This window comes from Dipteris shenzhenensis, chromosome 12, assembly GCF_047967505.1.
Source record: "Dipteris shenzhenensis isolate YYH24624 ecotype China chromosome 12, Dip_SZ_1.0, whole genome shotgun sequence".
Classification (NCBI taxonomy): Eukaryota; Viridiplantae; Streptophyta; class Polypodiopsida; order Gleicheniales; family Dipteridaceae; genus Dipteris; species Dipteris shenzhenensis.
The window spans coordinates 5,219,736-5,235,936 of NC_141607.1; the positions used below are offsets into that span (position 1 = coordinate 5,219,736).

The 16,201-nt window shown below is 44.2% G+C and overlaps 1 protein-coding gene across 1 annotated transcript in view; it reads right to left on the bottom strand.

Moving 5' to 3' along the window:
* The window catches only part of LOC147895726 (electron transfer flavoprotein subunit beta, mitochondrial-like), a 37,655-nt gene extending 21,697 nt beyond the window's left edge, over positions 1-15,958 (bottom strand). The window contains exons 1-4 of the mRNA XM_087382735.1: positions 15,715-15,958; positions 15,260-15,544; positions 15,021-15,101; positions 14,385-14,479 (exon numbers count right to left, since the gene is read on the bottom strand). Coding sequence (XP_087238861.1) covers positions 14,385-14,479; positions 15,021-15,101; positions 15,260-15,544; positions 15,715-15,783 — 530 coding nt within the window. The 5' untranslated portion in view covers positions 15,784-15,958. The remainder of the gene's footprint in view (positions 1-14,384; positions 14,480-15,020; positions 15,102-15,259; positions 15,545-15,714) is intronic.
* Between the last annotated feature and the right edge of the window lie 243 nt (positions 15,959-16,201).

Consider the following 16,201-nt stretch of genomic DNA (forward strand, 5'->3'; position numbering starts at 1 on the left):
ACAAAGCTTCACGACGACGGATTCCTCCATTTGTTTCAGTGGCACACCCAACTCCCTGGAGATGATGTTACATCCATGAGCTGAGAGAAGGTGTTGCAGGTCAGCATCTCCTGATGTACCATGGTTAGGTTAGGTCATGAGTGAGGGCCTTTGTTGTGAGTGTGCCCGCCCCCTGTGAGGCTAGTCTAGTATAGGATTGAGCATGTGCCTATGCTAGTAGGAGTCCATATCCATGTGGGCCAGATCACAGTGTGACTCAGGGCCTAATGGGCATGTGGATAGGCTGCTATGGTGGCGTAGGCAAGTTGCTATGATGGCGCACTCTTGTGAGGTGTTCCGAAGAGGGTACGGGCCAGGTATAGCTCTGGTTAGAGCTCCTTTGCGGCCTGCTTGCTGCCGCATGGCAGCCCTCTTGAGGCATCTCAATTAGGCTAGTTGGGGAGAGCCTATGTGGCTACCCTTGGGACGGGAGACTAGGCCCTAGCAAGCTAGTTATATGCAGAGGTAGGCCGACTTGCTAATCGGCCACCTAGGCTGCCTGGTCGGCTTGCTTGAAGCAAAGGGGTACCCTTCATATGGTTGCATGGCAGTCCATCTTATGGCAGGCCCTAGTGCAGTGGGTTGGGCCCCTAGGGGCAAGAGTCAGCCCACCTACAGCAAGAGCTCAGCCTGCTTGTATACCAGCCAACTAGGAAGGGGAGAGGCTACTTATAGCACCCCCTCCTCTACACTCCCACCCCCCCCCTCACTTGTTCATCTCAATGAAGCATCACTTGTGCATCTATCAAAGGAGTTTTTCCCCTGTAGTTCAGGGGGTTTGGCCTAAGATCCCTTGCACTCTCTTGTCTCTCTCTCTCTCTCTCTCTTTTCAGTTCAATGTGCTCTCTCTCTCTCTCTCTCTCTCTCTCTGTTCAAATTTTGCTGCACTCTCACACCCTATCTTGCACTCCTCTCCTTTTTACATTGGTATGAAAGCCCTTTCCTTCGGCATTGTACCCCTCTTCATAACAGCAAATGCAGGCACAAATGCAACAGCAGCCCAGCACCGCGTAGCTGGCTATGCACAGTCAACTCAATGCCATCCACCGCCGATTCTCCTCATCCAATGTCTTGCCTCTTTGATCATCCTTCCTTTTGAATCTTGATAGACCACGACGCTTTTTCCACCGATCACCTACCAAGCATAATTTTGTTGCCCGCGGGACTCGGACAAGGACGAGGGCTGGAATGATCCGAGCATTTCCATGGCATCTCAGCTACAGCTACCACGGACCTCTCTTTGAGCTCCTCAACCATGCACAAATAAACTGCCTCTATTCGACACCAACACCATCGCGATCCAACCCAAAGGCCAATGCAAAACCATGATCGAACCATCCAACAAGTCACAAGAATTCGTAAGGATAAGTCCTTTGACAAGCCAACGAAGGCATGCTTCCCAGGGACAAGCTTGGCACCGCACAAGATGCACTCTCGATGAGATTGTGGACCTATATAGTGGAGGATGAAAGTAGGCAGACAACTCTTCCTCTCCATGCTCATCGACAAGAAAACTAGCAAGCCAGTGCTGCCTATTTCAGCCCATTCGGCAACTTGCCCAACAGCATTGTCCATCGCCAATCTTGTCCCATCATTGTCAATCCTATCATTTCCTACTATTTCCCGGGGCACCTCAAGGAAAAATAGAGTGGCAAGAAACCTAGGCACATATTGTTTGGCTCCAATCATCCACCATAAATCATGTTTTACTACCAAGTGGCAGCCGAGGGAGCATTGGGGAGCGGATGTTACATACCTAGACGCTAATCCTCGGATTAGTGGACTTAATCCAAAAGGGTTAGGGGGCCTCGATATTAAGGGAAGTAAGCTAACCTGGGACTAGAAGACTTGAACACTAGCAATGCAGCAATTGGCTATATTTAGCTTTTCATTAGTGCAATGCATTCTTGAAGGTTGCTGTTGTGTCATGGCATAGAATGTGTTTCGATTCATGGGTATGTTGCAGGGAGCTGTTTCGCAACAATTTATGAAGAACATCCCAAAGGGGTGTTGAACCTGCAAGGGGGGGACTATACAAACTCTCTGAGAACGAAAAGAGAGTGAGTTGGAAGTGTTGGTTGTTTGAAAATAAAGAGATGTTCTGCTGCAGTGAATTTGTAGGTGCCTGTAGGGCTGCCTGTAGACAATTATTTTGCTAGACAGGTTGTGGTTTAATTGTTTTTTGAAGGTTAAACCCCACTCGATTGATTGTGATGCAGGGTGGGCTGTTAGAACAAACAGAGGACAATAAAGTCTATATACCTTTGTAAGACTAGAATAAGTCCAATCATACAAATTTAGATTTTTTTGTTGTTCTAAAGATAAAAAATATACACAAAAAATAAAAGAGAAAATGAAAGAGAAGAAAAAAGAGGTAAACAAAAACTTTCATGAAAAACAAAAGGAAGACATACTTAGCGAGCAAAGCAACACTTATGTCGTCATCAGTGCCCAAGCATAAGCAGCTATACTGGGTTTCTAAAGACCCGCGGAGTCTCTTGGGAAAACCCAGTAAAGTCTGCTGTAAATACTCATTCAGGTCGTCACTCAGTGATAAACAGATCATTATATGAGGTTCGCACCAAGAACTGGCTTGCTGATGCTGGTTCGAGTAGATCGCAGGTGCTCAAGCACACGCATGAGTTGCTGCAGGGCCACCTGGAAGGGTGCTAATTGTGTGTTGTAGGCCTGCCTAATTAGGGACGATGGGGTCAGAGTTCAAGAGCTGGTTAGTAGCTCATAGTACAGGTGCAGAAACAAGTGAACAATAGACAACACCAGAAGGGGGAGCTACTGGAGATTGCGACTGCTCCCAGCTCCTGGTAAATGTTTTTTGGATGCACCCTATACAAGGCTGTAGGTTAGAAAGAAAAAAGGCTTGCTTTTAGAAGCTTTCCAAAAGCCAGGGGACTTCCCTTTGCTTTTGGATTGCTTTCAGACTTGCTTTCTCAAAAAGAAAAGGACCTGAATTTTAGGGACTATGCCCCCTTTATTTTAAAACACACTACTAACAAGTTGTTAGCCACAGTTTCTGCAAATTAAACCACAGCTAATAGCAGGCCAGCCCCACACCTTTGCAAACTAGCAAATCGCCAGAGAAGACCCTGAACCTGTTGCAAGATTGCTCGGACCTACAGCAGAACTCTGGACCTGTTTGGACAGCGACTTGCTGCTGCAAACTCTCTCTCTTCCTCCCTCTTTCTGAGCGCATAGTTCTGTGCAGATTCCAGCTGCTCTCTCTTCCTATTCTCTCATCTACCTGCAGAGTTCTTCCCTCTTTACCTACCCTCACATTCCTGTCCTACTCTCCTACCCATGGCTGAAGAACTGCATGCATGAGGAACCTACAGTGAGCATGGTTCCACTCCAAGGGCCTCACAGAGAGGAGGATGAGCTCAATTTTGGTGAAGATAACCTTGTGACCAAGAAGCAACACGCAGAGCTGATGGACTACTTCAAAACATAAATGAAGGACTTGAACGACTTGGTTACAGCCCAAACTCAAGCAATTGCGGTGCCACAAGCCACAATTACAGGCTTGGTAGCAGGAGCTGGTGGGAGTATACCAGCAGCACCATTCTTTACACTTGAGACTTGTGTAGGTGAGGATGTATTCTTGAATGCATTGATGCATGGCTGCATCAGTGGCAGGTACACTTCTCCTTTCATGCACTTGAGATACAAATGGCAGAACAGATGTTCAAAGGCAAAGCATTAGCTTGGTGGCATGAATTAAAGGAGAAGCCGAAAACATGGGCTAACTTTGAACAAGTATTCAAGGAAGAATTCCTTCAACCAGAAGATGAGTTCGGCCTCATTTCTAAGTTTACAACCTTGACGATGGAAAAGCTGCCATTTGATACATACCTACAGTGGTTTAGAGATCTAGAATCCAAAACTTTGTATATCGATCCTGCTGTTGGAATAGGATTGGTCACCTCCCCACCTGTGAGCCACCTCGATGGCCCCCAGGGTGCCTAACTGACGAACATACACACGTAGCCTTCAATAGACTCAGTCTGAAATATATCGCAAGAAGTTGCGTCACCACTATTCTGTGCGCCCTGTGCACACCTTGACGAGGTTCTTGGCAAAGAACAGTTGTAAATAATTCCAAAGGGAGCGTGGATCTGCCGTACGAATCTGAAATCGTTTGATTTTGGACCTTATGCTACAGTTGCTAGCAGATATGCTCACTAATCACGCACATAAACCCATGTTGGGTTTATTGGATCAGACCCCAGACAGAGTTTGGTAAAGACCTGACAGGATGTTGATGTGGTGCTGTCAGTTAGATGCTGATGTGGCACTGACATGTGACTGACGTGGTGGTGCAGACTGCAGAGCTGATGTGGCACTGTTCACACGTGGCAGGCCAGCTAGTTAATGACGTGGCAGGCCAAACCAACCAGCTGACATGACAGCTAACCAAACCTTTGGCTAGGTTACCCTAACCTAACCAATCCTGGTCCAGTCAGACTAACCAGACCAGACTGGTTCAACTAACAAGACTCCAGTCTGGTTTAGTTACTTACACACAGGTGGTTAGCCAGTTACCCAAAAAGAAAGGAACAATTTTTACCAGTCAATTTTCTGTCGGTGATTACCTGTCAGCAGTCTGTCAGAAACTACCTATCAAAAAACAGAAGAATGTCAGAGAATTTGCAAAGGAGTAAAGAATTATGCATACCTTTGAGTTGAAAAAAGGAAGTTTCATGATTTTTGGCAGCAGTTGCAATAGCCAAAAAGGGGCGCACAACAGATCAGAGTGATAAGCATTTGACCAGCAGATCAGAGCTATTAAATGCTTAACAGAAGTTGAGGTTAAGCCTTGAGCAAAGACTAGTTGGTTGACATCAGTTTGAGCTAAGCTGCGCTTGCAATATATCTCTTGTTGAGGGAAAATTCCAGCTTAGATAGAAAGGACTGTGTGATTAACATACCCTTTGAGTGAGGGTTGAGGCTAAGTTGTAGAGATGGCTGCACAGGAACATGCTCATTCATCCCATGAGGGAATTGCAGATATGCCCAGATCAGGCAGGAAGAGGGCATGCAATTTAATAAGGAGAGTTTTTACAGAGAACCACTTGCTCAACTAGTACAGGCAAGAAGGGATCCTTTGTTTTGCCGACTGGTACAACCTGTTGCAGAGGAAAGGACAGAGAAAGCTCCCTCTGGAGCAACTCAAAAGGAGTTTTGGCAGGAAGCGGGCTGTAAATTCAGCAAAGAGGAACTCTCATAAAGGTACAATTAAGCTGATGTCTGTCTCAGAGTTGCCAGATCTTTTACCTGCTGTAGAAGCATGGCATATAGGAAAGGGTTTTGGAGAGGCCTATATAGATGGGGGTGCACAGATTTGTGTGATTACTCAAGCTTGTGTGGAGAGATTAGGACTGAAGATATCCCGCTCTTCTAGTTATCGCATCAGAATGGCAAACCACTCCAAGGTGAAGACTTTAGGGATAGTACCTGGCCTAGAGGTTGAGGCATTCAGTGTTTCATGTCGAGTGGATTGTCATGTGATGCCTGCGGGGTTGGGAGCCTATCCTTTCATTCTTGGAAGGCCGTGGTTGAGGAAGGTAGGTGCAATTCAGAATTGGCAGAGAGGAATCTTTTATGTACATTCGAATGGGAAAATTTTGAATTTTGATATGGTAAGCAGGGCTGAAGTTTCAGATTCAGCAAGTGAAGAGATCCCTGAGTACAGCTCCTATTCATTCCTTCAAATGATGCATCCAGGAAGAGTAAGAAGCCTTGTTATGAGGACATCAAAAAGAGAAAATAAGATAGCCAAGAAGAGAGTTCACATCCCAAGAAGAAGACGGCCAGACATAATCACAGCTCTTCAAGTTCTTCCTCCTCTTCTACCAATTCCAACTCTTCATCTTCATCTTCGTCTTCTTCTTCTGGGTCATCAAAGCTTAAGCATAAGAAGAAGAAGTTACCCAAGAGAAAGCATGCAAATAAGAAAGCAAAAATTAAGGAATTCAAAGATGGTGGGAAGTCTATCAGGTTTGCTACATTTAATGGCCAATATGGTCATACAGAGAAGGCCATGCTATTTATCAAGCAGTTTGACGCAGCATTTGGTATGCACATCCGTAAAAAAATACGATGCTAGGTGTGTTATCTGATCAAGCACTTATGCGATGGGCGTGCCACTTTGCATGTAAGTTAATTCCACCTAGTTGAAGGTGTGTACAGCCCTAATCTTTGATACTTCTGAGCCATTGGCTTAGCATCAGGCTTCAGCTCTATCTTGTATTCTATGGCAGTCACATGGCAAAATGCATGCGGAATAATGAGGCAGATAAAGATAAATTTCAGTTTCTTATAAATTTTAAAGATTGTTTTGTTGCATCTTTGTACATTAGACCGTCCAACACATATTATCCTGTCATCTACCCACAACTCACCACATGTGTATTATATGCAGCTCTCCCGCACTGATCTAGATTCGCAACCACCGCAATGACATTGGCTTGGTGCGACCACCATATTGGTTCTTGGAGGTGGCTGTAGCTACTCCTAATCAAACCAAGGAAAATATATTTACATTAATGGGCTTCAGACCTGCATTGGAGCCCCACAATCGATCATACATTTCAAGTGGTTAAAAGTTAATCTTAAACGTATTTCCTTGTGCAACCACTGCGTTGGTTCTATTATGTTGGTTATAGAGGAATTGCAGCTACCACTCAGGCTTTAGAAAGGTATTTTTATTGGCCAGCTATGCAAAAAGATATACACCAGTTTGGTACAGAATGCCTCACTTGTCAAAAGGTCAAATATGACAGGCGAAAGGCACCTGGCCTACTATGTCTCTTCCCATGCCTCAGGCACCATGGAAAAGTATTGCAATGGACTTCATTTTTGAATTGCCAAGATCAAAATCAAGGAATAATTGGATGTGGACTATCATTGATAGATTCAGCAAGCAGGCTCATTTCATTCCAGTACGCAAGACTATAAAGGTAGATCATATGGCCAAGGTTTTAATGGCACAGATCTTTAAGCATCATGGAATGCCAAAGTCCATTGTCAGTGACCGAGACCCCACGATGATCAGCCTATTCTCGAGAGCTTTATTTGATAATATGGGGACGAATCTGATTTTTTCTTCTTCTTTCCATCACCACACAGATGGTCATTCAACAGTGCTAGATCTTTTGAAAGGCTACATGGTTGACCAAAAATCAGATTGGGACAAGTGGTGGGGTTTGCATATAACAATACTATTCACAGCTCCGTAGGGAAAGCCCCCTTTGAGGTCATTTATGAAAATGTGATTCTGCCACCTATCCTAAGGACCAAAGACGAGATATTTGGAGTTGATCAGTATGTCAAAGACCTTCAAACAGCTTTCAGCTAGGTTCAGACAGCAATAGAAAGGTCTCAAGAAAAGCATAAGAAGGCTGCAGATAAGCACAAGAGACAACTAGATCTCAAGTGAGGGGATTGGATACCTTTGAAGTTCGAAAAAGTCAGGCTCTGCAAGCTTAAAGGCAAAGAAAAAGTGTTGCAAAGTTATCCCCCAGGGATTATGGCCTTTTCAAGGTTATAGATGAGATTAATGAAGTTGCATACAGATTGGCACTGCCAGAGCACTGAAGGATTCACAATGCCTTTCATGTGAGCCTTCTAAGAAATATCAATGACCGGAGCCTATAAAGCCAGTAACATAAGATCCACCAAAAGTGGATGAGCTGGAGGAGGTCCTTCAGCCAGCGCAGATCGTGTACCATACTATATAAAAAGGCCCCCAAGGCAAGGAATTTTACAGGTACCTTGTAAAATTCAAGAACTATTCGGCATTGAATGCCAAGTGGATGGATGAAACATGTTGTCTGCTCATCTACAGCTCCTGGATATTTACAAGGAAGCTTTTCAGTTGAGGTCAACTGAATAGAAGCCGAGGGGATGTCACGAAGTTGTAAATACTCCAAGTCAAAGTTTCAATTGACCATATTATTTGATCATAATTATGAAGTTCTTTATTTATTTAATTATGGTCAAAGAGTTATTTTTCTATTGGTCAAAATGTTGATTTCAGTCAAAACTGCTCTTTTTGGAATCATGTGCTAAAATTAGCAATTTTTTATTGCACCACTCTTTTGCCCCCCTGTTGCGCACTTTGGCCCTAGGAATTAATTACCTAGTAACTGGGTGCACATTCACAATTCCCAAGGGCCCACTCTTTTGGCCCCCCTGTTGCACACTTTGGCCCTAGGAATTAATTACCTAGTAACTAGGCGCACAATTCACAATTTCCAAGGACCCTCACACCCCAAAGGCTCAAGGAAGTCACGCGCAAATTACGGGAGTTGCAAATCAAAAGTCCCATAATTTCACGTCCTCGTGACAGACCCCCCTCTTGAAAGAAGGCAAACGTCTTTGATTGCCTGCAAACCAAACAAAAAGAAATAATAGCAAATCAAAAGCAAATGAAATAACCAAAGCTGAAATAGAAAAATAATGAAATAACCAAATCTGAAAGACAGCCAACAATGCCACCAATAGATCATCCAAGATTATAATGGGAGCGACCCAACAGATCAACCAAACCTAAAAGGACAGCCTACCAATGCCGCCAACAAGTCAACCAACAATGAATATGTATCTATAGAGCCATGGTAACAAATACAAAATACATTGCATATAAGATGCATCATAACCAAGTGGCTAGCACACCAATCATAGAGGCCCTCACGGCGAAGATACCGTCAGCAACTAGTACCTCGGGTGAAACAAAATGCAACACCAAGTGTCCTCTAGATACATGAGCGGGTCTGTACAAAAGAAATGAAAGTGCTAACTCCCCCCCTATGCATCAGGTAATGCTACAGACACCTGGTGATCTGCTCAACCTGAAGGAGCGCCACGCAAAGTGGGCTCCAACTGAAAAGCCTCAAGGTAAAGCTGTAACACCTAAGGAGTGTTTGCTAACTCGTCCTCATCCAACCACTTCGCATGCAATGATGAATAATTACAAAATTTCACCAAGTAGCGTCGTGCAACTTTACCTCTTACCTTCCTTTCCCTATGTGCTAGAATTTGCTCGGGTACAACGATCTCATCCATGTCTTCCACCTCTGGCTGCAACCACGAGGGTAGATCCATAGGCACATCACCTTGAAAAGGCTTAAGGAGACTCACAGCCCCAATCTTCTTCTGTACAGGAATGAAGCATGCCTACTTGCTGAAGCGATCAATGATCGTCCATAATCCATCATTACCTGTAGGTGTGCTCGGAAAATCAAAAATAAAATCCATGGCTATGCTCTCACATGGTCCATCGGGTATGGGCAAAGGACGTAACAATCCAGGAGTCTTCAGCGATCATACTTCACCTTTTGACAGGTTATGCATGTATGAACATACTGCTCAACATTGCGACCTGCGAATGCTCTACTGCCTTGACTGTGGCATGAATACCACGATGTCTTGCATATGGTGGACCATGACATTCACTCATAACCTTCTGCCTTAGCTGCTTAGTACACACAACCTGCCATGCATCATCATAAACCCATCCTTAAGCACATAATGCTCGTGCCTCTGCCCATTAGTAAGCTGGTCATATATTTCAGCAAATTGCTCATCTTCCGCATAGTAATCCTTCATCCAACTCATTGTGATAAGCAATTGTCACAGCTGAAACTTGTGGCTTCCTGGACAAAGCATCTGCAACCACATTCTTCTTGCCTTCAACATGTACAATTTGAAAATGAAAACATTGACAAGAAGTTTGTCCACCTCATGTGCTTCTCGGATAGCTTGGATTGCGTCAGAAAGTAGCGCAAAGACTAATGATCTGTCTGTACTGTAAAATCAGCTCCCAATAGATAATGTTTCCGAGTGGATAAAGCATGAAGTACAGCCAACATCTGCTTCTCATAAATTTGTAAATGTAACTCAGCTGGCTGTAAAATGTGACTCTCATAAGCTACAGGATGCCCATCCTGTGTGAGGATAGCTCCAATACCATTTTTACCACAAGCATCTGCATGCACATGAAAATACTTCGTCAAGTCAGGCAAAATCAGCACCGGATCTGTTGTAAGCTTGCGCTTCGGCTCCTCAAAAGACTCATTCTTCACTTGTGTCCATTGGAAAGGCTTTTCCTTCTTGGAAAGTGCATGCATAGGGGCTGCAATTTCTGCAAAGTGACGGATAAAACGACGGTAGTAGGAACACAAACCCAAGAAACTACGAACCTCATTCAAATTCTTTGGTTGTGGCCAACTCCGTATTACTTCCACTTCCACCGCCTTGCCACGCTATCATCTTCTTGATAAGGACTTTGTATTTGCAGATTGCTCCCAGGGGGGATTCAAATGCACATGCTCTGCCTGTGGATGCTAGAGTGCCCCGGTGAGCCGCTTTGAAGATTTCGGACATGCTGCAGCACTTCGAGTACTTACCACAACCACAAACACTCCTTATCTGGTTCAGTTCTGCATTTCCGATCATCTACTTGCTGTGTTTTCATTAGGGTTTGCATTTTGAGCACCACCAGCTACCTACATCTGCCCTCTTGCATACGTGGAGTCTCCTATTGCGTTTTGAAGCCCTAGACCAGCCCATTCTTCTGCTGGTTATTCATTTCAGCTTGCAGCCTATCACGAGGACGTGAAATTATTGGATTTTTTATTTGCGACTCCCGTAATTTGCATGTGACTGCCTTGAGCCTCCATCTTTTGGGTTGTATGAGTTTTTGGTCATGCCTTTCGGACTCACTAATGCCACCTTCAATCGCATGATGGACAGGATCTTTCGAGACCACAGAGCCTTCATGGGTACATTCTTTGATGACATGATTGTGTTTTCGAAAGATGAGAAGGAGCATCGGGAGCATCTCGCGATTGTGTTCGCTGAGCTCAAGAAGCAGAGGCTGTTCATAAACCCCAAAAAGAGTGATTTTTTCATGGCTGGGATTCATTTTTTGAGACATATTGTTTCTAAGGATGGGGTTCGTATGGATCCAGCTAGCTGACCTGCTCTAATACCATGTTAGAAACATGGTGAGAAAGAGAGAGATAGGCTAGGGAGAGAAGAAGTGATACTCAAATGTAGACACCATGAAAGGCTCTCATTCATTCATCATCATCAACATCAAATGAGACAAGTGAAGTACAAGCCTTGATAGGCTACACACACACATACTAGCACCAAGTGCATATGGGGGATAAGTTCCATGGTGACACGTGGCACTCACACATCAAACCACCACTAGATCTCCTAGTACAACACATCTCAAACACTCTTTGGCTATGATATTTCCAACAATAACTGAGTGAGCTGTTGTTCTAACTCTGTCTCCATAGACTTAGATAGTCGACACAGAAACTTACAGGGAGGCATAGAGTCTAGGACTAATTCAATTCGATGGTCCTCGGGTCTGTGAGGCGGAAGCTATGGTGGTATCGTCTCAGACAATAATATCTTGGAACTCCTGGATTAGATCGGCCATGGCCTGCCCCATAGGAGGAGCTGGCTGCACTGAATTTAGCTGACATCGGACATACACCAATGTGCATACTGTGCCTTGCGAACAGCATGGGCTGCTTGGATGTGGGAGATCAAAGGGATGCCCAAAATGCTTTTGTCCCCACAAACGATGGCCGGATTAGGTAGTCTTTCAACAATTGTGAAGGAATCCTACGGCCAATCAGGCAAAGGTGAAAGCAAGCTCTTGAGTAGTGAGTCTTAATTTTAACTTTTAAGTCTTGAGTACATTGTACAAGTGCATTGTTACTTCTTGCATTGTTTAAGTGTAGCTTATTGTACTTCTAGAATCAAGTAGCTAGCTATGCTAGAAAGTTGTACGCTTTTATACTTATACATATATTAATTAAATATTTATTATTACATGGTTGTGATAGAGCAACATGGTTTCCCGGTCGACTCGGTGCTACTTCTCGGCTTGGGCCATCTCATCACGTATAAGTGCCGCCTCTTGTTTGCACTCCTCATGCATCAGCAAGAGCAGTTTTTTTATTTATGAGAGTCCCTTGCCTTCTTCAGGTTTTTCCTCCTCTGTAGTTTTTTTTTCTTTGAGCTTTTTCTATGTCTCCTCCAATTGCTTGTCTTTTTCACCCAACTACCATGATGTTTCTTCAACCTAGGCCAAGAGGAGCCGATTTTATTCCATGAGCTTCTCTAGCATTGCTTGAGTGCTGAGCAGAAGCGTACTTTCTTTGTCTTCTTCGTAATTGAAAATTTGCCTTCTTCTCTTCTCTGTTGATCCATGATGCTGGCCTGTGTGTCCTTTCCGGATCTCAACAAGACCATGCACTCGCGATAGTCAAGCTGGATTACAGACTGAAGCTCTGATACCAATGTAACATGCAACAGTTAATGCTGGTGTGATCGCAACGAGACCTTTAAACCTTTGTGCAAGGCACATGCATATGCACCACAGAGAGGAACATAGAGATTAGGGTTAGAGAGAGAATGTGATGACACCAGATTAGGTCCCCATACACACTTCCCCAAATAGGGAAGAATTTACTTTATACTTGGACAACTGCAAAATATACAATAACACTCCTTCAGAGAGCATGGGATACAAGGATGACACTAGTGCTCAGACAAAGATGGTTTTATGCTAATAGATGGCGTCATTCACCCCAAGAGTCTTCTGAGGGAATGCATGTATAATCGTGAATACCAAAGGATTCAAAGACGTTACAGACAAGGTTGGTAGAAAATCCCCTAGGTACTATGGACCCTTCTTAATCTTGAAGGAAAGGAAACTTAGGAATAAGTTAATTCCGGAGTGCAAAGTTAGGTCGAAGGATAGGTCAAGAGAAGGAGGCGATTGCTAGTTTGCAAAAGAACTTTCCCAATTTGTTTAAGAGTAAACACTTACAAAAGGGGAAGAATGTTATGCACCAAAACACAAATCCTCACATTAGTGGACTTAATCCAGCACGGTTAGGAGGCCCTAGATTAAGGGAAGTAGGCTAACATGCGACTAGAGGACTTGAACACTAGCAAAGGGCCAGTTAGCTATATTCAGCCAAGACGCTTTCTATAAAGCAGGCTGCTCTTCTATAAGAGTGGCCAAGGCTATCATGATGGTATACAGTCTTGGGAACGGGTTTTGGTCATATGGGACGCCAGAGCTATAGGCATGAGCTCGTGGGAGTCTGATCTCTATCCCGCGTGCTCGAGGGTGGCTGGGAGGTGAGTTGCTAGCTGATTATCCTTGTGTTTTGCTGATTGTAGCTTTGGACTATGTTTAGGGTTAGATCCTAGAAGGGATTCAATAACAGGAGTGGAGGGTCTTCTTACAAGGCATTATATTCATGGGCACCTAGTTCACAGAATTGTATATGGGACAAATGTCTCTTTCCACCTGGTTCACCAGTAAGGTGCATACAGCAAGTGTTTCAGCTAGGGATTGTGCTTTCAGAGGGGATGCTTGCTTTCACAGAGATGCAATATCCCTTGCTTGCTTGGTAAGTGGGGAGATAATCATACGTCGGGAGATCCTTTGAGTTTCCTGAAGGGCACTGTCTAGAAGACCATTGCAAGTATCACAGGTAATCACAACTGGGAGGGGCAGCAGACTCAACCAGCTGCCACCCTCCTAAACATATGGCTGAACCTCACTTATACCTTGCACTCATTTGGGAGCACGGGATAGAGGGTTTCACGAAGACTGCCGAATAAAGGGTTGGCCCGGGCACATACACATATTTTTTACATTTTCACAGGCTGTAATCCCTACCACACTAGCTGTTGGCATCTGCTCCCAGGTTACCATAGGCAGCAAGTTAGAACCTGGAGAAGGCTGCAAGACAGCTAGTTTCTCTTCCTTACAGTACCTCACAGTTAGTTGATCTTGTATGTTTTTTCAAAGCAAAATACATAGGGTTCTTTATTTTTATTTTATTTTTTATTTTTTTAAATTTTTTTTTTGGGGGGGGGGGGAGGGAGTCTACCGGAAGGCTTATAAACCCTAAAGACTGGTGAGAAACCCCAAACCCTAGGCATTGTGGATGGTTAATCGATTGAGTCTTGACCCATCTAATTTCTTACCTCCTAATCAAATTATCATCTCCAAGGATGTATCCCAAAGGACATATGACTTCTCAATGATGGAAAAGACCGTCGTAGTCCTACTAAATACAAGCTCATCCCCCAGAGCAGTTGGATACTGGCACATTAGTGGCTACATGAGCATTGGCACAAACACTGAATTTCTAGAGTTTACAAGTTACCAATTAGATTGACCATAACTATATCTGATGGTCTCTTTAACAATCATTGTTTGGCGCACTTCATATATTGCCCAGGCTTATGTATTGACAAGGATGGCAGATAGAAATCGTTACGTTATGACAGCAGGGAGACGTAAATTCACTCTTTCGAGCCCTCCATCGACCTCCCGCTCAACCATTGCAAATTCTTTGTCTTTCTCAACCATGACCTGCACTCATCAAAAACACGTGGTGGCAATCAGGGTTGGATTCAAACCAGCCACACAGAAGCTACGCTCACACTGCAAATAGAGGACACATCAAGGTCCTCCATTATTTTAGCTGGAATAAATGAACTTAGAATTATGATATGAAAATCATCCAGTTCTAAATATAATATTTTAACTATTGTGACGGTCTAGGGACCAAGGACAAAATTTGACCAAGAAATCATTGTCATTGGGTGTTTTCTTTTTCATTTACAAACGCTCTCGAAAAAAATTTGTCAAATGAAAAAGGGAAATGGGGAAATTTTTTGTCATTTTTATATATACACATAGGAATTTTGGGCCAATGATAAACCGAGGATCAATACTGATTTTCTTTAGAAACGGGAGGGCGGTGCTGAATTTTTGTCCCTCCTAGGGACGCCTCCACGACACCAACCGTGTCAGCACAGAGGACCTTATGACAAATGAGAGATAGGCACGATCGCGTCCTTGAAGGAAACTCGGCAGAATGGCAAATGAAAACGGAATGACCAAGTAAAACCTTTGATGCGAAAGTTCCTTGCGGCCAACGCAATAATCCAGCGACCATTTGTCCCGTCTGGTTACAATCATCATCTATTGCCTACAAGAATGGCACGATCACTGAACACGGGCAGTTTAGAAAATATGTTAATTTAGCAGTTTAGCTAGTTAAATCACAATCACAAAACAAACTGCATAAGCTTTCAACCTCATAATACTTTGAAACGCACACAACTGAGATGGACAAAAAGGATAGACCTGTTTGCCCATTAGCAGAAGACCAGGTTTCTCAGAGGCCACGAGAGCTTGAAGGAGCTTGGCCACTGATAGAGGATAAAGAGACGCATCAGTCGCAACATGAATTGCACGATCGGCACCCATGGCGAGGCCCGTGCGCAACGTGTCTGTACACTTATCACTTCCCATGCTAACCACAATCACTTCAGAAGCGATACCAGCGTCCTTGATGCGCAGAGCTTCTTCCAATGCGATCTCGCAGAAAGGATTCATGGACATCTTGACATTGGCGGTTTCCACGCCGCTCTGGTGCAAAAGGAAGAAAGAAAATCTCAAATTCACAAAACCGAACCATATCCTAAACACGGGCTTCCTCAGCTTGAAACGCAATTCCAAAATGCATCGACGAACGCAGGAAAACAAATTTCGGAAGGGATGAAAGAATCCAGAAAGAAAGCAGCAGATAAATGACATACCTTGTCGGATTTGACTCGGATTTTGACGGCATAGTCGATGACTCGTTTGACAGCAACAAGAATCTTCATGGTTTTTGTAAAATCAAGCCTAAATTCAAAGATTTCCGGAGCTTGTGAAAAGTTGCAAATGCAGGAGTGACGGTGCAATCACCAAAACTCTCTCGCGCGTGCCTTTAATTGAAACTTTTTTTTTTCCCCCCCCTCCCAGCTTCAGTTGTCGCAGCTAGGGGCGCTACCATTCCTATTATGGCACCACGCACCCCCCCCCACACACACACAACCAACTAGGAGGGGCCAACCACCTCTCGCCTACACTATCATGCTAATAGGCAGGAGGTGCTCTGCCCACGTCACCAGCCAGCTCAGGTGGGCGAATGCCCAACAACCACCTCAGGTGATCATCCCCAAGGAACCAAATAAACCACCTCAGGTGATCTTCCCTAAGGAAGCAAATGCGCGGATGCAACATCTCCAAATTCGAACTGTC